Source organism: Dermacentor albipictus, chromosome 6 (genome assembly GCF_038994185.2).
Source record: "Dermacentor albipictus isolate Rhodes 1998 colony chromosome 6, USDA_Dalb.pri_finalv2, whole genome shotgun sequence".
Taxonomy (NCBI): domain Eukaryota; kingdom Metazoa; phylum Arthropoda; class Arachnida; order Ixodida; family Ixodidae; genus Dermacentor; species Dermacentor albipictus.
In genome coordinates, this window is record NC_091826.1 from 43183754 (window position 1) to 43206880 (window position 23127).

General features: G+C 45.6%; 1 protein-coding gene across 5 annotated transcripts in view; it reads right to left on the reverse strand.

Annotated features, from left to right (window-relative positions):
- Positions 1-23127, reverse strand: part of LOC135895752 (adhesion G protein-coupled receptor E1-like) — a 513515-nt gene that overhangs the window by 52164 nt on the left and 438224 nt on the right. For all 5 annotated transcript variants that reach the window (XM_065423909.1, XM_065423907.2, XM_065423908.1 and 2 more), the window contains 2 exons: positions 13795-14039; positions 12108-12268 (listed from right to left, as the gene is read on the reverse strand). In XM_065423909.1, the coding sequence (XP_065279981.1) occupies positions 12108-12268; positions 13795-13994 (361 nt within the window). In that variant the 5' untranslated portion in view covers positions 13995-14039. The remainder of the gene's footprint in view (positions 1-12107; positions 12269-13794; positions 14040-23127) is intronic.

Genomic DNA, 23127 nt, shown 5'->3' on the forward strand with positions numbered 1-23127 from the left:
CAGTACAGTAGTGACGGAGGCAACCGAGAGCGAAGCGAGCGAAGCGATCGAAGCTTAGAGCTGCACCTCTCAGGTTAAAATTGAATTATGCGCTTTAATATTTGTTAAACCACGATCTTTAATACTGCCCTAGTGCGGTTCTTCAACCTGCGCGGCGAAATGCTTGACCACACGACCGTTTGGCCATTCGGCTCCCTTCACTATGCGGCAGCCGTGGCCAGGGGGTCGAACGCGCAACCTCGACTTTAGCAGCGCAACCGGGTTACCGGTTGCGCTACCACGACGGGTTACCTCGTGTGCTGACGCTCTTGAACCTTCAAGCATGGCCTCCGAAAGCCCACCTGTGCACGCAAGACAGCGGGCGTCACCGGATCTACGAGGCCATGCTTCAACGTACTAGGTGCACGTTGAAGTGACGAACAGCGGTAGAACAAGGAATGTCACTGGAATCAATGTTTCGACAAGCGATATTTGCCTTCCGCAGGAAGCAGCCGCTTTCCTTAGTAACGTTTCAATGTGGGCGTAGCTCACTATCCCCCACCTTCAATGGAGGTTGGGTGGCACCGTAGCGTGGCAATGGAGGTGGGGTGCTGAACTACCTAGATTGTTCATCACTCATATCATATTCATTGATTTGTCTTCTCACTCTCCCTCAGCTTTCGACGTGATGAACATTCGCGCTATTTGCTTCCATTTCCCTGTTATACTTTTAACCGAACACGTAATAATAGAGCTCAATATCCGCAACCCGGGTCATTTTCTTCTTGTTTTTTTTTCCTTTTCGAAATCCGGAACGATTACCTTGACAGTTCCTGCTTTCCGAAAAAAAAAAGAAAGGAAAAAGAAAAACTGGGAGACACTAGCCCGGAAGTGCCTGCGTACACGCGTAATTGCTTTTCCGTTTTTGTCATTCCCACATCTTGGAACAACCCAACATCAATACTAACATCTGAACCTTAACCTTTTCCTCTTCCTTTTTAGAGCGCAGCTCTTTGGCGTCCGTTCCTGGGTTTCGCGTCGTCGTCGTCGTCGTCGTCGTCGGCCTCGTAACCAGCTCCGCCCCCCTTTCATCCCCCCAGCGCTAGCAGCGACCGACTGATACCGCTGGATGCCGCTGACGCCGCTAGAGAGTGAAGATAACGTGACTGCATAGAACGCCGTCGCCGCCATGCAGAAAGAGGAGGAAAGGGTCCCCCCCCCCCCTGGTTCTTAGCGCTGCGGAAGCGAGGGTATCATATTGTTTGTGTCGGCATCGGCGGCGTTGTCCCTGAAACCAACTCCGCAGCTGGGGTTGACTCACTATCGGCGTCAGCGGCATCAGTCAGTCGCTGCTATCTCTTCCCTCCTCCCTTTATCGTGTTGTCCGCTTGCTGCACGCGCTTCTGCCCCCATCGTTTGCCGCTGGGTGTACACGCCGCCCCCTTCCCACCTCTTCCTGCGAGTTTCCGGTTGTCAAAGCGCCGGCTCGAACTTTGAAGTTGGCGAACTGTGCGCCGCAAAGTTGCCCAACGGCTTGCTGGTAGTAGCTGCCTACTTCGCCCCTACCGCACTCACGAAAGACGTCGTGCACCTCCTGCAGCTCGCATTAACCGTCCATCGATCCACACCGATGTTAGTAGTGGGGGACTTTAATGTTGACATAAAGACAAACAGCAATTTCCTAACACTTATGCGGGAGAACATCCCGTTCCTCTCGCTCGTAACGCGTCCCACGGCTGTGACAACCTCGCGAGGCACTTGTATAGATCTCGTCTTTGAGAATCAAGCATTGGTGTACCAAGTCGAACATATATCAGTATATTTCTCCGACCACAAAGCTTCCTTCATGACTGTCAAGAACTGTTAGTGGAGTCTTTGTTAAAGGAATACGTGTGAAAAATAAAAAAAAATTCTGTGATAGCGCATACATGTGTTGCTCGATTTCTTTGCCTCAATCTATCGAAAAGGTGAAACAGCTTATTTGCTGCGCTCAAATTTCGCATTAGGAAGTAACGTAATCGTCGGTAATTTTTTTTCCCTCTCTTCATTTCTTCTTTCTTTTTCCGTTCTTTGTTGAGCGCTTTCAGTGCAGTTTGGCTACTGCACGCACCAGCTTACTTCCCTGCACTTCCTTCCCCATTGGGGAAGGGGGCGAGTGAGCAACGTGTAGATAAAAACGTTGCCGAGGAAAGCAGTTGCTGCCCTGACGAGGACGCGTCCCCCTGTCGAAACGTTGGCTGCTGCGACATTTCTTGCTGCGCCGCAGTTCCAATTACGGCCTGAAAGTGCTTTAAGCGCAACGTGATTCAGCAGTCGTGAGTAATTTGGCAGGGGAACGCCGCATTTCGCTCAGTGTTGCAGGAGGTCGTACACTATACAGTCACTGACTTGGGGACCTCCTTCTGTACATCGCAACATAGTGTTGTGGCATAGACTTACGTTAACAAACTTCATTCTGATTCTGAAGAAACGGTTGCTGCTCGTGACGTGTGAATCAGAAATTGGCAAAAAGAACACGCGCCCCGAGTACCCGTTCCCGTTATAAAAATTTTTCTTGCGAGACAATTGATATATTTCGTCACTTTTACTTGATTTGTGAAAAAAAAACTATACTGCGAGATCTCAATGTCAGATCGAGCCTTTCTGAAGCGGTTCTTGCGAGAACGTTTCAAGAACGACCAACGTACGGCAGTGTGCTGACAAGTACCGAGAATTCTGAAAAAAAAAAACTGAAATAGCATTCCCGACGAGTCCAGTCACGTTCGCTTTCATGCAACGTCCTTGAGTGAGAAAATTTTTATTCTATCGCGTTGCGAAATATTCCTTCGTGAAATCGCATTAGTGACACATAGGCCTCAGGTGTACACGTGCGGTCCAGACGCTCTTTATTGAATCTCTCCTAAATCATTTCAATTTGTCCTGTCCAATAAGGCAAACGAATTTAGGCGACTGAACTTCTCGCTAGCGTCCCGTGGAGCACCATCGCACTTTATTGTAGAGTGACGTTGCGACAGCCTGATGCAAAAGTGAATCAATACCTCGAGGCGAATTTAATTTACTCTACCTCCTCGCTATTTTTGCAATGAGGCCCCCGCATAAGAGACTCTCCTTCAAGTTCAGTTTGTCATCTGCTTCACAGCTCTTTCGTAGCGTGTCGGTCAAATATGTCGCAAGCCTGTCAAAAGTTTCGGCCCATCAAAAGTGTTTACGGCATGCGTCCCGCGTTGCGTTGGCAGCCGACAGACAGCCTCTTCGCGGACGAGGAGGGAAAATAGAGTGGGAAAGTTTAGCCGTTGCAATATCGGATAGATGATGCTCTCTACTGCGAAAAAAGTTATGCAGGAGTCACAATAATAAAAGCTCCACCAGAGTGGAATGAGAACTAGGCCAGGATTTAGCACCGCTAATTCTCCATGTGTGCGACAGCACACTTAAATTGTGACGATTGCCACGCCTCGGCAGCTGCGCCCGCCAGCATCACGTCTCGCGGATGGCCTCGCATGCTGTTACTGATCGAAGTGAGGCGCCTTTCACTCCTATCTTTTACGAACTTGTGACTTTATGCACACCGTGAGGCGCTCGGGTACGTTCAACACACTCTGAATCTTATTCTGTTAGATAGTTTCAAAGCGAGTAAGTCAACGTAAATGGCTGTCGCAGTACAAAAAAAGAGGGCGCAGAAAAAAAAGAAAGTGCACAACCTGATGCCGCATCGGACACCGAAAGTCTCCCATGGTGCAATCGAAGAACATCGCACAAGGCAGGAAAAACTGCATATGTATATATATGTATGTATATATATATATATATATATATATATATATATATATATATATATATATATATATATACATATATATATATATATATATATATATATATATATATATATATATATTTATATATATATATATATATAGCAGTAAAGCAAATGGCAACGCAATCACAATCAGTTATATCCCCGAAAGGTTTCTACGTTCTCATACGTTTCTACGTGTCTACGACGTGGCTGTTCGACGACTATTACCCGTGTTTCTTATGCTAGCTGCCTCCTACGTCCTGCTTTCGCTTGGCACAGTGTTAAGTGACCGTACGGGCGCCGCTGGCAAAATTTGACAACTCTCGCCCGTCCAAACGCGTTCTGGCGCGAACGAGAGCTTCTGCCGCGTCGCTAGAGGGCTCTTGGAGTGCTGTGCACACACTGTGAGCGGAGATGGCACATATTTGAGTCGAATGGAAATGTGGATACGGCCACCCTTCGGTGGACGGCGACAGCGCGCAAGAGGGCCAGCGTAGAACGACGTACAACTTGGTCAATTCAGCGGTACGCGTTTTGGACTTGAGCGTCTACAGAAGGCCCCGCAACTAGAGAACGCTGCCAGAACTTGAATACAACGTGCGAACACAAAACTCGAAATCCTCCTTAAGATTCTTGTTACAATTTGTACAATGCTGAGAGAGAAATGGCCGTTTTGGGGGGGGGGGGGGGCAGCTCGACAGCTGAATTTTCTTAGACGTTCATAATGGAGTTATCGAATCAATTATGCAGTCAGCTGGTCAGTCAACATAGTTCTTTTTTTCTAAGGCGAAATCCTTAAAAGATTCGTTGAAATGGCTCATCTCCGGAAACAGTGGCTTGTAGTCTAGGAAAGGAAAAATTTTCATCATCAGGAGTGGCTCACACCCTCGTAAGCAAGCAAAAGTGCAATGGCTGAATATGAATGAAGAAACCAAAGAAAGAAAGAAAGAAAGAAAGAAAGAAAGAAAGAAAGAAAGAAAGAAAGAAAGAAAGAAAGAAAGAAAGAAAGAACCTTTAGGTAGTGCATTAGGTGCTCGCATGTGACATTGAGGCGTTCCACGTACAGCCGATACGTTTACTTCACACTGCGGCTCGCTATGTCTTGCAAGAAGTCTGACCCCTCCCATCGTATAACTTCATGCATTACCACCTGCGCAGCATGCTTTCCACCATCACATGCTACAGGAGTGTAACATGGTGCCGAAGATTTGTTTTTTGCTCTTCGTCCCTTCTTCTTTGGCCGCATTACACCTTGTAATAGCCAATATATTATGTTTAACTGCGAGTCGGCCTAGTTGGAACATATTCATATTGATACTTTTTGTGCGCAAACAAACAGGGACGAAGAATAGGGGCAACACAAGGACGAGCGCTTTCTAACAACTGGTTTATTTTTGAAGAACTACTTACTTAAATACCCACAGAACTGCGCGGTCTAGTCAACAGAGCACCCTACAGCGCATATGATACCCGCTGATCTGCGCCATCAAGTCAAAAGAGCAACGTCAATATTACATATAACACTTGTGATAAAAAAGACGTGGACAAAAGCCACCTGGTCATACTAAAAACCGCTAAGTGCATAAAAACAACCACTTACTATAAAATGCGTTAAAGATGTGATGATAGAAGCGAATTTTCTTTATCTAACAATGAAACAGAAGGATGGCTGATGCATTTATCTTTTTGTTTTTCTATCCAGTATGCTTCCACGATTTCCCTAGCGGTTTGATTCCTATGCCTGTATAAAATGTCTGTGCTAGTAAGACAAGGGGAGCAACCATGTTCTTGGCAATGCATTGCCAAATGCGTACTAGGGCGACCTTTAAGGCTAGACAAGTGCTCCCTTAACCTAGTGTTAACGCATCTCCCAGTCTGCCCTACGTACACATGACCACACGTCATAGGAATCTGGTAAACAACGTTCTTCGCGCAAGCAACAAATTGGGTCTTGCGCGGATGTTTAACAGTGCATTCTTTCTGTACATCACCCTTACTTTCAAACTTCTTTTTAACCTTGGAACACACACTACCTATTTTGTTTCTTGCCGAAAATACTACTTTTACATCATAACAACCAGCCACTTTTTTAAGTCTGTGTGAAAGGCCGTGCACATACGGAATCACTGAAACATTGGAACCTCCATCCTTCTGCCTTTGATTCTTTGTGCATTGTCCTTTATCCTTGTTAAGTTCTTTCAGCACACGTCGCCAGCAAAACAGCGAGCGGGTACCCAGCCTTTCTCAACCTGTCAACTTGCTCAAAGAATGCAATCCTTACAGTGTGGTGGCATGACTTCAACAACGCTGACCGGAAACACGAAATGACTATTCCATTCTTCACAAGCCTGGAATGGTTTGAGGCATAGTTCATTAGCGGTTTTCCAGCTCGGGGTGAGAAAGACCAACACACATGTTCCGGTAGGAATGTTAACTTGACATCAAGAAACTGTAGCCTCTTATCTACCGGTACTTCCGAAGTAAATGTTAAGCCCTTTCCCAGAGAATTGGGAAGAAAAGGGAAGTGCCAGAGGGACGCCTTCTAATACTAGGGGGTGCAACGGTGGAAGAACGGCATCAACAGGTTCTCAAGTTGGGACCAAAGTTCTGCGTGGAACCAAGGATCGACATCGTCGACAGGTTGGCACTTACAAGGGACATTGCCAGGAGTGTACCGGAGAAAGAAAAAGATCGATGTGTGGTGGAATGTGTGGACGTGGTGGCTAAAGCTTCGGTAAGCGATAGATCCAGGACCAATGTTGATAGGACTGCTAAGTATTTGGTTGAGAATAATCTGCGTGTTATTCAAGCAGACAAGGAAGGCTTCCTGGTTGTTGTACCAAATGAATGTTACTTAGAAAAAGCTTTCCTAGCGGTGAACAAGTGCTTTAAGAAATGTGATGTGAATGTAGAAAACGTTAAAAAGAAAGCGGTGGAGCTATTGAAAAAATGTGACCAAGATAAGCTTGCGTCACGTGTAAAGAACTCAAAAGGAATGAAATTGGAGATATTTTTTACGGCAAAAACACACAAGCAAGCAATTCCGTTTAGGCCAATTGTGTCCGAGAGAGGGTGTTGGCAATTTCTGGTCGCGGAGTTCTTGCAAAAAATGTTGAATTCCCTAGAAGTGCAGGATCCGTACTTATTGAAAAACTCTGAAGGCCTTGTGAATTGTTTGGCACTAGATAGTACAAGCTGCAGCTGGGGATTCAGCATAGATGTTCAAGATCTTTACTATTCCTTACCGCAAGGGCCCCTAATGTGCAGTGTTAAAGATTGCATAACAAAGGAAAATGACGAGGTGTCATTCCGCAATACGTGCGGCATGGCCGTTGAATCCTTTCTTGAACTTCTGCATTTTTATTTAGCGAATACACATGTAGGGTTCTGTGGTGAAACTTATATACAGGCAAGGGGTGTGTGCATCGGGTCAAAGGTAGCTCCCATCCTAAGTAGCATTTTTTTGGGAAGCATAGACAGAGAGCTGGCAAAAGATTTAGAAGGTGTAGTAAGTAAGATATACAGGTATGTCGATGACTACTTGATTTTAGGTTGTCCTGTAGACAAGGGTGCTTTCAGAAATAGGGTTGTAGAAGCCTTCAATTCTCTGGGAAAGGGCTTAACATTTACTTCGGAAGTACCGGTAGATAAGAGGCTACAGTTTCTTGATGTCAAGTTAACATTCCTACCGGAACATGTGTGTTGGTCTTTCTCACCCCGAGCTGGAAAACCGCTAATGAACTATGCCTCAAACCATTCCAGGCTTGTGAAGAATGGAATAGTCATTTCGTGTTTCCGGTCAGCGTTGTTGAAGTCATGCCACCACACTGTAAGGATTGCATTCTTTGAGCAAGTTGACAGGTTGAGAAAGGCTGGGTACCCGCTCGCTGTGTTGCTGGCGACGTGTGCTAGACTAATGAAAGAACTTAACAAGGATAAAGGACAATGCACAAAGAATCAAAGGCAGAAGGATGGAGGTTCCAATGTTTCAGTGATTCCGTATGTGCATGGCCTTTCACACAGACTTAAAAAAGTGGCTGGTTGTTATGATGTAAAAGTAGTATTTTCGGCAAGAAACAAAATAGGTAGTGTGTGTTGCAAGGTTAAAAAGAAGTTTGAAAGTAAGGGTGATGTACAGAAAGAATGCACTGTTAAACATCCGCGCAAGACCCAATTTGTTGCTTGCGCGAAGAACGTTGTTTACCAGATTCCTATGACGTGTGGTCATGTGTACGTAGGGCAGACTGGGAGATGCGTTAACACTATATTAAGGGAGCACTTGTCTAGCCTTAAAGGTCGCCCTAGTACGCATTTGGCAATGCATTGCCAAGAACATGGTTGCTCCCCTTGTCTTACTAGCACAGACATTTTATACAGGCATAGGAATCAAACCGCTAGGGAAATCGTGGAAGCATACTGGATAGAAAAACAAAAAGATAAATGCATCAGCCATCCTTCTGTTTCATTGTTAGATAAAGAAAATTCGCTTCTATCATCACATCTTTAACGCATTTTATAGTAAGTGGTTGTTTTTATGCACTTTGCTGTTTTTAGTATGACCAGGTGGCTTTTGTCCACGTCTTTTTTATCACAAGTGTTATATGTAATAGAGACGTTGCTCTTTTGACTTGATGGCGCAGATCAGCGGGTATCATATGCGCTGTAGGGTGCTCTGTTGACTAGACCGCGCAGTTCTGTGGGTATTTAAGTAAGTAGTTCTTCAAAAATAAACCAGTTGTTAGAAAGCGCTCGTCTTTGTGTTGCCTCTATTCTTCGTCCCTGTTTGTCTGCGCACAAAAAGTATCAATATGAATATTATGTTTATTTTCATTCTTTTTGCTCGTTATCGTGCTACGATGTGTACCGCAGCGGTCTTCAGGATAAGTGAACTGATCAAAGGCAGTTTTGACAGCCTTGAATACATTCACGTTCAAGATAACCTAATAGCCGAAAGGACGTTAAGCCATCTGGACTGCATTAGTATTCAACATAAATGAACTGGTCAAAGGTCTATCAGCCCTCACGAGGACTACATCCATACTCATAATAACTGAACTGTACAAACGTCGTTAAACTACCTTAGACAATATTCCCATTGGGAATAAACGAACTGCCCAAAAGTCGTTCCGCCACCACGTGGAGTGCATTCTTATTCAGTATCATTGAGCAGTCAAAAGTAGTTCAACCACCTGGCCAATATGTCATTCATTATTTATTAGGCTCTTCTATGCATGGAAATTCGCTTGTTGAGAAAAGGTGAGAAACGGTCACAGAGGTGCTGATTATTTGTTACGTCTACAGCTTTTACTCCGTGTTCTAGCCTGGCCGCTTACTAGGATTCTTCAGCCAATGGGATAGATAGCCTTACATGACCGAAACAACGGTGAGTGTTCCAGCCGGCATCAAAAAGTATAGTTGTTGCCGCAAGTGACACTACTGAAACTATCGATATACAGTGTTCGCCTGACTTGAACCAAACTTGTAGGTTATTGGATCATTGCGCGTAGTCATCTTGAGCTAGTCAGTCTATTTGTCAAAGTGCGATTAGTTATTCGATTCGTTGCGTTTAATTATGCTAAATATGGAATATTTGTCTTAGGGCATAAGCCTGTATTGAAACGCTTTCAAACGTGTTTGCGAAGCACGAAGCCCGCATGTCCATTGAAAGCCGACGAGCGTGTTTGCATCCGTGTTTGATGATGGCCTGTCTTTTATCTCTTAAGACATTGCCGAATTTTGATCATCACAATGAAGCTGCTGACAGACGCTGATCACATGAGTGACCGAATTTCTTTATTTTGTTATTTTTCTTTCTCTCTTTCTCTCTTTCTCTTTTTCTGTCTCTCTCTCTCTCTCTCTCTCTCTTTTCACGAAGGACATGACGAAGCCCTGCGAGGCATAATGGCCCCCATACACGGGAACGGAGAGAAAGATAAAAGAGATGACAAAAGAAAAAATGGGGTTACCTTTGTGTTACTAATTACAAGAAAGCCTATAAGCAGCCACTACAGGGAGGGTGCATTTGTGACGAAATGGGTACCGACTTCGTGAGGTAATATTTTGCACAACACCGGAAGGATAGAGGTGTCGATTGCACGAAATATATGTCAAGAGCAATTCGTCACCGCCCTGCCGTAACGTGTCCGCCATCGCAATAGAGAACGCGGCCACAGACACGCAAGACGTTCGAAAGTCACGTTATTATGATCGCGAACTTAAAGATCCCTTACATGGAAGGAAAGAAATGTCTTGAATTTTATTGTTTCGATTCCATTGCACCAATGAATTCAGTTTTCAGAGTTTTACAACAACGCTCAGAAGTTTCCCCCTTGCCGCACTCAGCATCTAACAACAATTTTCATTGAGATCAAAATATCAGTCGTTGTGAACGCTGTCGCATGGTAAGGGCAATTGCTGTGCTACCACTGCCGAAAAGATACGTTTCCAGACTTCCTGAAACTGTTCTTTTATAACGATCAGCAAAGCTCCGTTGTTGGGTCCCCGAGTAAACACAGCTGGAACTGGGAAGTGGAAAACTGCTCGGAGGGAGCTCCCTCCGAGCAGTTTTCCACTTCCCAGTTCCCAATTATCGCGTGCCACATAAGAGAACCGTCTTTACTGGAGAGACGCAGTCCGGTAACGTGGCCGTCAAATAGTACATCAACCCTTTCGTTCCTTCCTTTGGTCGCGCTATAAAGTTGCAGTGAAAGTGAGTGTACTCGCTGTTCCTTCCAGCAAACCGCAGAAAACAAAACAAAACGCTTTTGGAGACGAAAGCGTAAATAGAGGCCATATGGAGGAGACTACAGATGAACTCGGGTATCGAGAAGCGAAACGCACAAAGAGCTGAGTCAGCAGCAGCTGACTCAGCAAAAACAAGGAGGACTCGACACATCTCGGCAGCAGCGAGCGGCTCTGTTGAGAGGGCGCGCAGTTGCACAGGTGCCGTAACGCTAGAACGCGGCCTTTATTTAGCCTCCTCTTTTTTTCTTGACGGCCACCCTCTCATTGTCTCGCCCGCTCCGTGCTAGTAGTGCACGCTGCAACATCCTCACTCACGTCGAGGGCAATTATTTCGGCCCAGAACTCGTCGAGCGGCCTTGTTTGTGCTTCTCTAGCAGTTTCTGGCGCTCGCAGTTTATTTCCTGTCGTAGCCCCTTCGTTCCTTTACAAGCGTGCTTTTTTGTTACCTCCCTGGTGCTCTTCCCTCCAACTGTTTAACGCAGTGTAAATTTGCTCTCAATTTAGTGAGTGAGCGAGTGGACGAGTGAGTTACTGCCCGACTAAGTGATGGATACACAGATTCACTGATACATCCATCAACTGATCTATAGAGTGGTTCGAATGCCCCAAGATATAGAAGAATGAAAAGTCCTTTTTTAATGTCCCAGGAAGACACAGACTTAAAGATGTGCCAGAAGAAAACGGTCTGTGTTAATTTTGACTTTACCTGGACTTCTTCAGTGTGTGCCCCAAGCTAGACGTAACAAGAATTCTTAAATTCCGCGCCCATCGGAATGTTGCCACTTCAGCCATAAATGCAAAGCGCGTGTTCGTACTCAGCCTGCTCACTTATGAATGTAATGGCCATTACTAGAGCTGTTACTGTCGTAGCAACAATATTCATCAAAGCAACGATACCACCTCGACCGCACCGAGAAAATACCTTCTAGCTTTCTTCAGGCACCAATCAAACCGGAGAGTACTTCGTAAAAGAATGCCCTTTTATCATCACCAACAGCGGCGGAGGTGTTCTTTTCTTGCACGAACTTTCATCTGCCACTTTTGTGTGTCATGAGCTTAACTTTACCCGTAAATTTACAAAAAGATGTTCCTGAAGTAAGTACACTCACGCATCTTAGCTAGAGAAGTTATGGCAAAGATAAACGTAGACTAATGTGGCATCGCTCCTTCTTTCACGTCATTCGTTCTTAACTGTCTCAGTACTCAGGTGTTCTCCTCTGATAGCTTAGGACTAGCGCTAAAGATGGCCGACAATGAAAGGCCTCACAGGACGACGCAGAAAGATGGCAGAGAACAATGGAGCACTACGATCTCGTCATCCGTCTTCCTATATATCTCGCGCTAATACTAATTCCGTGATTGCAGTCCAGCCAACCCTGCCTTCGGTTCTGCATATCATGGTCACATGATCGTGTAGCGCGATTCGGAACATTTTCCGTTGCAACGACAGTGAGTCAGGTGGCTTTTAGTGCCGCCTTTCGCCTTGGCACCAAGACAAACCGCTCTTGAGCATTGTTTTGTCAGCGAACAAATAAAGAAACAATAAACAAACAAACATTTGCTTGAGTCGCTGAAAAGTGCTTACCGGATAACGTCTTCACGAGGATTTCAACGCGCGCTGTGTCCTGCTTCATGGGTGACCCGCCATCTTCGGCGACGACGGTGAATGCAATCATGGAGTCCCCCACGTCCGACAGGCTTCGGTTCAACATAACCTCGCCAGTGATGCCATCGAGAGCGAGGTACCTGCCGATAGTTAAACAGGAGAGGAACTGTGACTTACAAAACAAATTACGTGTGTTGTACTTAGATGGGCAGCAGTTCAAAAACACTCATTCCAATATTCATAAACGCGTTTAGAGCCGATGCCATGTATTTACTTTAACAGACAGAGGGAAGCACAAGAGAGAAAAACAGGAAGGCAGGCAGGCAGACAGACAGACAGATATATAGATAGATAGAAAGAAATGTACCTTCCTTATCGGTGCGGCAAGAGCACTTCGCTTAAAGGACAGAGGTGTATTTTACTGATGTAGTCATTGTAATCCAATAGCACTCCAAATCGACTCCCATTAAGACAATAATGACAGCGGCAACACATGGATGCCTTCACTGTGTCGAGGGCAAACGAAGATCTTCGAGGAAAGACAACGGCTATCGGACCTACTCATTCGTGTGTGTTTGATATCCAAATGCATAAGTTCGGTTCGGATTGGGAATAGTTAGTTGGATCTGATTACACTAACATAGCAAAACGTGTGCAATTTGAGAACCAGTGGGCGCCCGGCGGCGTTGGGAATCGAACCCACCATCTCCGGCAGCCGAGCCCGCCGTGGTTGCTCAGTGGCTATGGTATTGGGCTGCTGAGCACGAGGTCGCGGGATCGAATCCCGGCCACGGCGGCCGCATTTCGATGGGGGCGAAATGCGAAAACACTCGTGTACTTAGATTTAGGCGCACGTTAAAGAAGCCCACGTGGTCGAAATTTCCGGAGTCCTCCACTACGGCGTGCCTCACAATCAGAAAGTGGTTTTGGCACGTAAAACCCCATAATTTTGTTTTTCAGCAGCCGAGGCAGGCGCTCTACAACTATGTCACGCTGAACTTAGATAAAAGAAAGACGGCGAAGACGGCGTTTCGTTGGGTTCGTTGTTTCTAATCTTCAAGCTCCGTTTTCCCGCTATTCGTTTATTCATTCCCAAATACTAATTTATTAGCGGCTTGGCTTCGTTGATGTGAGCAGAACCGTCGTTTGCAGCAGTAAAATGACGATGGCCAAAAGATTGCAGAACCCCGTTGTTTCAAGTACCTGCCAGTCAGTCATCACGTGATGTGTACGCGAAACCTTTCGCAAAGAACGTTCCTTTGATAATGCCTCAAAAACCCCCTTTGGGGAGGAAATTGTAGCCTGAATGATACTTCCAAAGTTTAATATTTCGTGAAAATGTACTAGGTCGCCGAATATGAAAGGGGACGCAAGGTTTGTGTTCAAGGCCGGTAATTCTCATTGTGTGTGCTTGTATAGAGGGTCATCAAAAAGGATTCTTCAAGAGGACAACAGCATACAAAATAGAAGTGACTGGTATTCCGACTTGTGTGTTTGCAGAAATCGAGTTTCGAACATAGGTGAGGCGTTCCCGTTCATATCGGTCAAGGGTGTACCGATGCTTCTATCAGGCACCACCACGAATTTCGCTTTGGCGCTTTTCTTTTGTGTATCTTTACGAAATATAAGGCATACATCTCAATCTGACCGCGTGATGGTAACCAACCTGAGTGCCCTCGTGGACTCCGGTCCGGCCTCGAGGTGGTAGTAGACTTCGGCGTTGTACGGCATTGGGTCCGGGTCGTGGGCGCGCACCTGCAGTACCCGGTACCCGGGTCGGGTGCGGGTCTGGTGCACCTCGGCGCGGTACACCGGGTATTCGAACCGGGGCGGGTACTGGTTGGGCACGGTCACCTCGATCTGCATCGTCTTCACCTCGGTCACACCCTGGCTCACGGCGGCCACGATCACCTACCAAAGAAAAGAGTGCGGGAAGTGAGGGGACAACTTGTCTTTGGTTTTCCTGCTTTTAAAATTGTCCTTCACTTTACTTGGTCACACCGTAAACGTAGTATACCAGAAGAAAAAATGCTGGGCCAGTAGCCGAAGCTGGTACAGGTCCACGATCACGCACATATTCCAGCACCGCGCATGTGAGATTATGCGTAATACTGAAGGTGTAAAACATTCGAGTAATGAATAAAGTAACTAAACGTATTTTGGTAAGCCGGCAAATAACGCAGGCACACGATACAGCCAAAACAGACAATCTAGAAACACATATACAAAAACGAAACATCAATAATGGAATGAAAGAGTCACGTATAGAAAGCAATACGCCTATCATAATTACCATCATACTAGACGGGCGCATTTAAAGGATAGCTTAAAGGACACTCAATGAAATAGCTTTAGCTGCGTGAAAGAGTTTGTGAAATACAACTTTTCCGTCGCTACAGTAACTTTCTGTGGTGCATGAAGTAACAAAACACTTCTAAGTGCCAAGTGAAAATTTCAAGTGGCACAGTGCTCATCACGAAAGCAGTTAAAACCTCTACGGGCTAACGCTTCCAGAAATTTCCCTTCGTTTCATCACTACGGTAAAAGTGTTTTTAAAGTGCTTGTAAGTGCACATGAACAGCACAGCACCTTAGTGGCAGTGCACTTGACGTAAAAGCAGAAGCTATTTTCAAACTATTCTATATAATAAAGTTTAGGAGAAGCTGTTCAGGTTTCATCGAGTTTCTAACGGGATGGCCAGCACATGCAAGTCCCCGTTGTGCGCAACATGTCTCAGATACCACTAGCAGAACTAACCGGACGAGCACCACGGGTGTCTCTCCTGCAATGAAGTCTCTCGTGTGGGAATGTCCAGGTGGATCTCATACTCAGGCACTCTATGCCATGTTAATGTGTTATCGCTTGAACAATGAATTGTTCATCCATGGAATGTGTCATCGCATGATTGATGACAAGGTTCCTGGGGTCCTGCAGTAACGTCTTTTTTTTTCGCCTTAAAGCAAGGATCATTGCAGGATTACCGCTATGGCCCCTTTTCATTCTTCCCTTTTCCCTTGACATAGACTAGTGAGCAATCAACTTCTTGAAGGGAACACACAGGACAGCGCTGTGTTTGATTCTTCTACGGCACTCAACTTGCTTATTAACATTTTATTTTGCATTCCACTACGTTTGCGCCGATATATAAAGAGTTAGCTAAAGATAACACACGCGTGTAGAAAAGAAAATAAGATCCTGCAGACTATTGTCCTGAGTTAACAGGCGGGTGAGATTGCTCAGGTTAGACTCCTAATAACCTCACAGATGATACTCTGTAGAGTATTTGAGTGTTGCGCCACACCTGGACATACTTGCCAGACTGTGCGCGAGCTTTTACTTACATATTACTTCCTCCTACAATGATAAGCCACTTCCTGATACTAGGCACCTTAATTTGTTTTTAGCAACGGTTTTATCCAAATATTTGTATACTGCTGCCACCAGCTATAGTAACTCATACTGAGCACCCTGGGAAACATTAATTCTTCTTTTATGGTTATTTTTAGTGCTAGAAAGTCTCAATGCTAATTGATTAAACCTACTAACCTAATTAATTAAATGAAGAAAGCGCAGAAGAGAGGCGGAAATTCCGGGAGGTTAACCAAGTGGCTCCTGGTTTTGTTAACCTACGCTGGCAAAATGAATAAAATCTCAATTTACTGAAGTTAGCCAAAAATTGATTTCTCACTTGAAGCGTTATGTGCAATGCGTTGCTAAGCAATGCAATTCCTCGGCAGCTATTCCGCTTAGCGACAGTGGCTGCTTCCTCGTACTAGCGGGCAACGTTCACTACCAGTTCTGCTTGTCTCTCGCAAACAAATCATTAAATTTTCTTTCACACAAGGAACAAAACACGACTGAATGTCTTTGACTAAGACTGATGAGCGCAAGGTATGTTGGTAAGGATCCCTGTTCAGGAAGTTCGTTATCCGAGTGACAGCGTTTTCTTCTCGCATGTCGTCACTTGCAGGTGTCGACGCAGCATAAATTTCCGCAGAGTTGGAAGAACTTTCCGACGTACGGTATGTCATCCTGCTGTCAAGACAACGTCGATCCTTGCGTAGCGCTAGCTTGTTCTCGGTCTCACGACAAGGCGATGCTGTCGTGACGGCAGAAAACTGTCATAATGGCAAAAAAAAAAATGAAGGAAGAGAAGAAGGAAAGCTTGCAGAAACTTCCGTCTTAAGTTCGGGACATTCCCTCGCGTCTTCTTCAACTGGGACAGCCCTTATAGGGACCTCCGCAGCATTCGCAGTCGCCCGACGTCCTTGGCTGTTTACACGTCATCCTCCAGTGCTCGTGTTTGCGGCCACGCTACCGCCCATGCTGCTGCTGCTGCTGCTGACAGGAGGCCGCTATAAGCTGGGGGCGTTGCTATGGCTAGGCCCCGCCTCCTGACGACGTCACCGAGACGTCTAAATTCCCCGCTTCCCTCCCCCAAGCAAAGCGGTCGCGAGCAGACAGAACGCCTTGGGGAGGGCGTGGATTGTGCAGACCTCGCGCTGACAGCGTCAAAACAGGGACTCCGCAGGAGGAACCGAAAGGGAATGCTGACACGAGCTGGCAAGCGAGGACGTTGAGAAGAACGCTCGGTCGGGTACCAAGCCCGGGCCGCGGCTTTCAGTCTTGAGGCCCGAAAAACGCTTTTCCTGTTAATTTTTTTTTTCTTTTCTTTTACGCGAGTTCCGCTCCTGAAGTTTGCTTTGAGAATCAAACGCAGTCACTCTCCAACCCTGCACGCTAAGTGACGACCGCGCTCCCGGAATAATTGCTCACTTTTTTGACAAGCTCCGCCCGGGGGAGACGTCTCTACTGGGACGCAGAGGTGAACTGAAGTTGCTTCTTGTTCTTTCTTTCTTTCTTTCTTCCTTTCTTTCCTTCTTTCTTTCTTTCTTTCTTTCTTTCTTTCTTTCTTTCTTTCTTTCTTTCCTTCTTTCTTTCTTTCTTTCTTTCTTTCTTTCTTTCTTTCTTTTGATTTTTGCTCCACATTTCTCTGACGGCGTTTCCCGTGCAAGTGCCCGGATGTTTGTGGTTGCGCGCGCGCATTCGTGCAAGTCCTTGTGTTGCTTTATTTTGCATGCGTGCGTCTGCTGTGGCTACTGTTATTCGCACTGCTCTGTGATATAGAAAATGAAGCGGTGTTTAAAGCAGAAAACCGGAGTTCTTAAAGCGCTCAGACCATTAAAAAAAAGTATTCTTGTAGGGAAGCGAACCAAGGTAGGGAGCTTAACCAAGGACGTGCCCGGTTGGCTATGTTACAGTTGAGGAGGGGAAATCAGGACACATTGATAATAAAATGGAAACATAGGGAAAAAAATTTAAAGATAACAAAGAGAGTAAATGTACCTTAAGGGACGCTTAAGTACGCAAAATATGTTTAGACTGCTAAAGTAGTCTTTAAACCTCTAATTGCACTTCATTCTCACGAAAACCTCCACTGGCATTTGAGGAAATCAATGTCAAGCTTTTCTCTATATAATGTCGCGCCGCGCCGGAACCATAGTGTCCCGACGTCAGTGTGACGTCACGGATTTGAATAGAGGCTCTCGCGCACAGGTCGTTCTGCCGCAACATAGAATTCTGAAAAACCCGACAGGTTGAGTCCTTTGTATTCACGTAGGATAAAAATGCAGCCCTACTTTACCGCGAACATCTTAACTTAAGGCTTGCATGTGCTCTCAGATCCACGTCTACAAGGAGTGTTAGTGCGCGAACTACACTGAGGTGTCGCCACCTGTCCTGCCTTTTCGCGTACTTTCTGGCTTACCGAACCTACGGCACTGTAAACCGATTTACACACTTACGGGCGCTTTTTGTCGATAAGTCAAACTATTACATATTTACGGTTGTGAAGCTGTGACTTATAGACCGATCTGCACAGTTAAGAGTAAATAGTTTGCATTGCGCCAAGATAATTGTAGCCGTCTTCTATATTGCAGAAGTGAGTAATATACTACAACTTGACGTAGGCCTTTGCTGGCTCTTTAACACCGGTGTTTTACACTAGCATTTTCGGCAACAATACATAAAACACTGGGCAAGGAAGACAAATTTATCCCGTCTGTTAATGTCAAGACTGCTTACGTGCGAATGCATGAGACAAGTCATTCCAGAATTCACTGTTACCGGCCGGAAAAAAAAAAGACGCATACAGTATAGGGCGTGTGTATGAGAGTGGTGTATGTGACAGCCAGAGCTTGAAAGCTCAAAGTTCCAACACGCTCACCGAAGATGCCGTTATGCAAGGTTCCTCATGCCAGTGCCCGAGGATTTACAGTCCGGGCTCAGGCATCAGATTTGTCGGACCTCGCCACAGAGGAGGCACCGTTTACAGCGCGGGATCGACTTACTACTTACCACGACATCTGTACACACTACCGATTAGACCGCTTAACCTTTCCGCCACCCATGGGCAAATCCCCGCGTAGGTGTGAACTTCGGTGGCGACAGCTGCAGACTCGCACCTTTCCATCCCCTTACCACCTCCACCACATTCGTCCCGCCATTTACCTTTATCCCTCTTGCAAATTCTGTGTCTCTCCTAAAGCAGACCTAAACCACATGATGTGGGGGTGCCCTAAGCACCCCCTTCCCCCTTTCCTCAAGCATTTAATATCTACTGAGGAGCAGTGGGAGGCTGCCTTGCGCAGCTCCAGGCCCGATCTTCAGGAGGCCATCCTGGAGTGGGCTGAGACGATAGAGGAGGCCTGCTTCAAGTAGTTCCTCCCCCCACCCATTATTCCATTGCCTCCTTCCCTTTAAAGAGGGATAAATAAAGTTTTTCATTATCATCATCATCATCATCGAGAGGGTTCCTCGCTCCACAGCCTTCTTGACTACAGTTTGCCTTTAGCACAAAGTTCCGTGCTAGTATACTGCAAGGCAAAAGGCCTGGACCTAGCCTTTCAGTCCCCATAGCAATCATCGTGAGCACATAAATGTCTTGCGCGATTTGGACAAGCGGTTGCAGAGAAAGCACGCTGCCAGCTTCTGTGACACTTCTTCGGGCGTCGCTTGTGCGATGAAGCGGCTGAAGCACACGTAATTTAGGGCAGTTAAGTGTGACATCTTCCCAACTAACTTGTTTTCTAGGTTAAGCGTCAATTTATTTACCACATTTGCGCATATACCTTTAGACAGATAGTAGGGATTCGGGGAAAGAATGTTTCATTTGCGGCAGCCTATTTTGTATGTGCGATAAATTAAAGATGATTCAGCGTTCATTTGTGATCATTTATGTAATCGCGGTCAATATAACAGCTCTCGCCCAACAGACGAAGATTATTCCAGACAAGCCTTACATTATCACCTCTCAATTAAAATCTATCTATCTATCTATCTATCTATCTATCTATCTATCTATCTATCTATCTATCTATCTATCTATCTATCTATCTATCTATCTATCTATCTATCTATCTATCTATCTATCTATCTATCTATCTATCTATCTATCTATCTATCTATCTATCTATCTATCTATCTATCTATCTATCTATCTATCTATCTATCTATCTATCTATCTATCTATCTATCTGAAGCCATTCCAAGCTAGAACAGCGTATAGTTTAACGAATTATATATACACTGTTCGTAATCGCAATGTTTAGTGCTCATGCAGCACCCACTAGCACACTTGTAGTGTTCTTCGGAAAAAAAAAACTTGGGCTGCGTAATTTTTTCTGCCCGATCGATCTCTAAAACTGCTCGCGACACTCGGCCTCGATTCATTCGGCCTCGCGACACCGCGATCCTTAGATTCCAACCGATCGGACTAACCGTTTCTCTCTCTCGCTCCAAATGACACGTCTCCGACGCGTTGCAAAACGATAATCTACCCGAAAGGCTTTCGGGCCGCCTGCGCGTCAAGTCGCTACGCTGGAACTCGAGGCCATCGGCCGCTAATGGTGGCAGATATGAAATCCATTGCCGCCTGTCGGCAGCACCTGACGCCCTAAGACCTCCGTGTCCGCTCTGATTTCACAGCTAAACTGCTGCAAGTTGACTCGCAGTCTCCACTGCATAGACGCGGTGAGAACGACCGCCTGAGAGACTTTGGTTCAACATGGTTATGGGGCACGTATTACGGCTTATACGAAGGACTGTAGAAGTATAGATCGAATAAACTTTATTGTCCAACGGATAAGGTGAAGGAGAAAATCTTCTGGCTGCAGCGAGTGCATACAGTTTATCCGCGATTGATAATTCGTTTCACGTCATTGTTAAATCGCAGGTTCTTTGCAAGGAACTCCGAGGAATACATAAACAAAATCACAGGGGGCAGGGAAAGCGACAAATGTAGGCTCTGTTCAGAAACAGGAACACTCACACACATAATGTGGGAATGCACCTCGCTCCCGTTCTCTCATCCCCCCGTCAGCAGCGAGACTGACTGGACAGCCTGGCTCAGTTCCGGGGACGTCGACCGACAATTGGAACTGGTGGACTGGGCGGAAAAGGCCAAGCAGGCCCAGGGCCTTACTTGAGCCCTAACGCTCAGCCACGTCCCTCTTTACCCTTCCCCCTTTCAATAAAGTTTATCACCACCACCACTCCGAGGACAGATATATACGAAACATCGACTCAAAGGTTTCTATCGCACCCACAGGGGTCGCACGCCAGGCTATCGGTCGTGAAAATCCTGCTTGTCTAACGCCTTTTTCTCGCCGAAAAACCTTAACCCGGCTGGACTCGAGGCACTTTTTTGCCTCAGAGATGCTCGGAGCATGGCTTCATCTCTCACTGGCGCAAAAAGCTATTGGCGCACTAGTGCAGGTTTTGTATGTGCACCATCCTGAATGATCGTTGATACCCAGTTGAAAATGACAACAGAGGTTGTGTTCAGTACTACAGAAATTTCTGTTGTACAACAGGATTTTTCTGTAGTAACTACAGATTCCTGATGGAGCGACAGACTTTTCTGATGTACAACAGACATTTGTTGTTGCTACTACAGAAGTACAGTCTGTCGTATGTCTGTTGTTACAACAGAAAGCTGAAGCTCTACAACAGATTTTTGTAGTACTACAGAAATTTCTGTTGTACAACAGGATTTTTCTGTAGTAACTACAGATTCCTGATGGAGCGACAGACTTTTCTGATGTACAACAGACATTTGTTGTTGCTACTACAGAAGTACAGTCTGTCGTATGTCTGTTGTTACAACAGAAAGCTGAAGCTCTACAACAGATTTTTGTAGTACTACAGAAAAAATTGTCATCACTACAGGCACCCTGTTGTCCCAACAGAAATGTTCCTGAAGTAACCCGAAAAACTTCTGTAGTGCTACAGAGAGCTGTTCAAATACTACAGAAGCCTATTGTGGCAACAGGCCCCCAATTGTCACAACAGAAGTGTTCCTGAAGTAATGCGACCAACTTCTGTTGTACTACAGAAAAATGTTGTTGTACGACAGAAGCCTATCATTGCAACAGGCCCCCAGTTGTCATAACAGAAGTGTTCCTGAAGTAATGGACAAACTTCTGTTGTACTACAGAGAACTGTTCCACAACGGAAACCTATCGACATGTACCCAATGATGACAGCAGAAGTGCACTGAAATTGTGTGATGCGACAAGCTTCTGTAGTGCCCGGTTGAAAAAGACAAAAGGAATTCCTGTCGCAACTACAGAAATTCTGTTGTACGACAGAAGTTGTTGACATTTCTTAATTGGGAGACATTTCTGACATTACGAGAGAAATTCTGATTTCGCAACAGAAGCATTCTGTCGCGACAACAAGAGTTCTGAAGTCGGAACAACAGCTTTATATCCTGACAGCGACTCCGACGTTACGACACCAATTCTGACGTCGCAGCAGAAACATTCGGTCGCGACGGCCAAGAGTTCCGAAGTCGCAACAGAAGCGCTTTCCGTCGCGGTCCTTTAAAATTGTATGTTTTCGCATCGGTGGTGTACACTGTACTTTTCTCTTGCGCGGTATTCAATCGCGCTTCTCTGAAGCCGGCAATGCTGATGGCACCGACACCGGTAATAAAGTCGACGTGGCGAATAGTTATAATTGTGCCGTGACGACGCGGCACCAGCAACGCCCTACCGGCCTCCTCAAAATCGGCCGCTGATCAAAATCATACCATCTGCGGGAATGGCTGCGTATCTATTTTTTTTTGGTAAGATGTGGCACACAAGCCTGTGGACTTACATGTGCTGTTACACTGACATATTAGTTAATTTCCCAGGAATATTTCACAAGCTTATGCGAAGCGGAAAAGAAGATTTCGGTTGTTCCACGAAGTTGCGTGAAAAGCTGTCTCGCTCGGGTCTCATTAATCTGGTACAGCGCTGCCGTGAGAAGCCAGTATGCTGTCAGAAAGAACTCTCATCCACGAATGTTTATGTAGCTATTTTGCATTGAACACACGAATTATATGCGCGCTCAAAAGTGTAAAGAATGAGAGACGACTGTCGAAACTAGCAGTAATAACCCTAAAAGTCAACGCGTTGTCTATTTCTGAATTTCTTATTTAATATGGATATCGTACATCGAAATCGATGTACTAGCACTGCACGATGTACCTGTCGATGGTACGAACACTCTTGCTCTTCTAGAGATGCGGCACTTGACGCGGTGGAGTGATAGCGGATCTTGGCTCTCAAAATGCAAATGTAAACAGCAGCGCATCAGCACGTCGTACTGTTCACATGGCCGAAACGTACACTTGAAAAGCATGTCAGTGGTGGTGCAGTGGTAAGATGCCGGACTCGGAATCGTGAGGTCGCATGTTCGAATCCTAGGCGAAGACGTTTTTTTTTAAATTTTTTTTTTACTTTTATGTTTTTCTTTTTTGTACTGACATATTTACATAACCTTACGGACGTCTCTGTCAATTTTTAATTAAATATTGATCAAGAACTACAGAACTTTCTACTACAGGACGTCACACTACAGACAACAGAACTACAGGCAACAGAACTACAGGCAACAGAACTACAGACAACAGAACTACAGACAACAGAACTACAGACAACAGAACTACAGA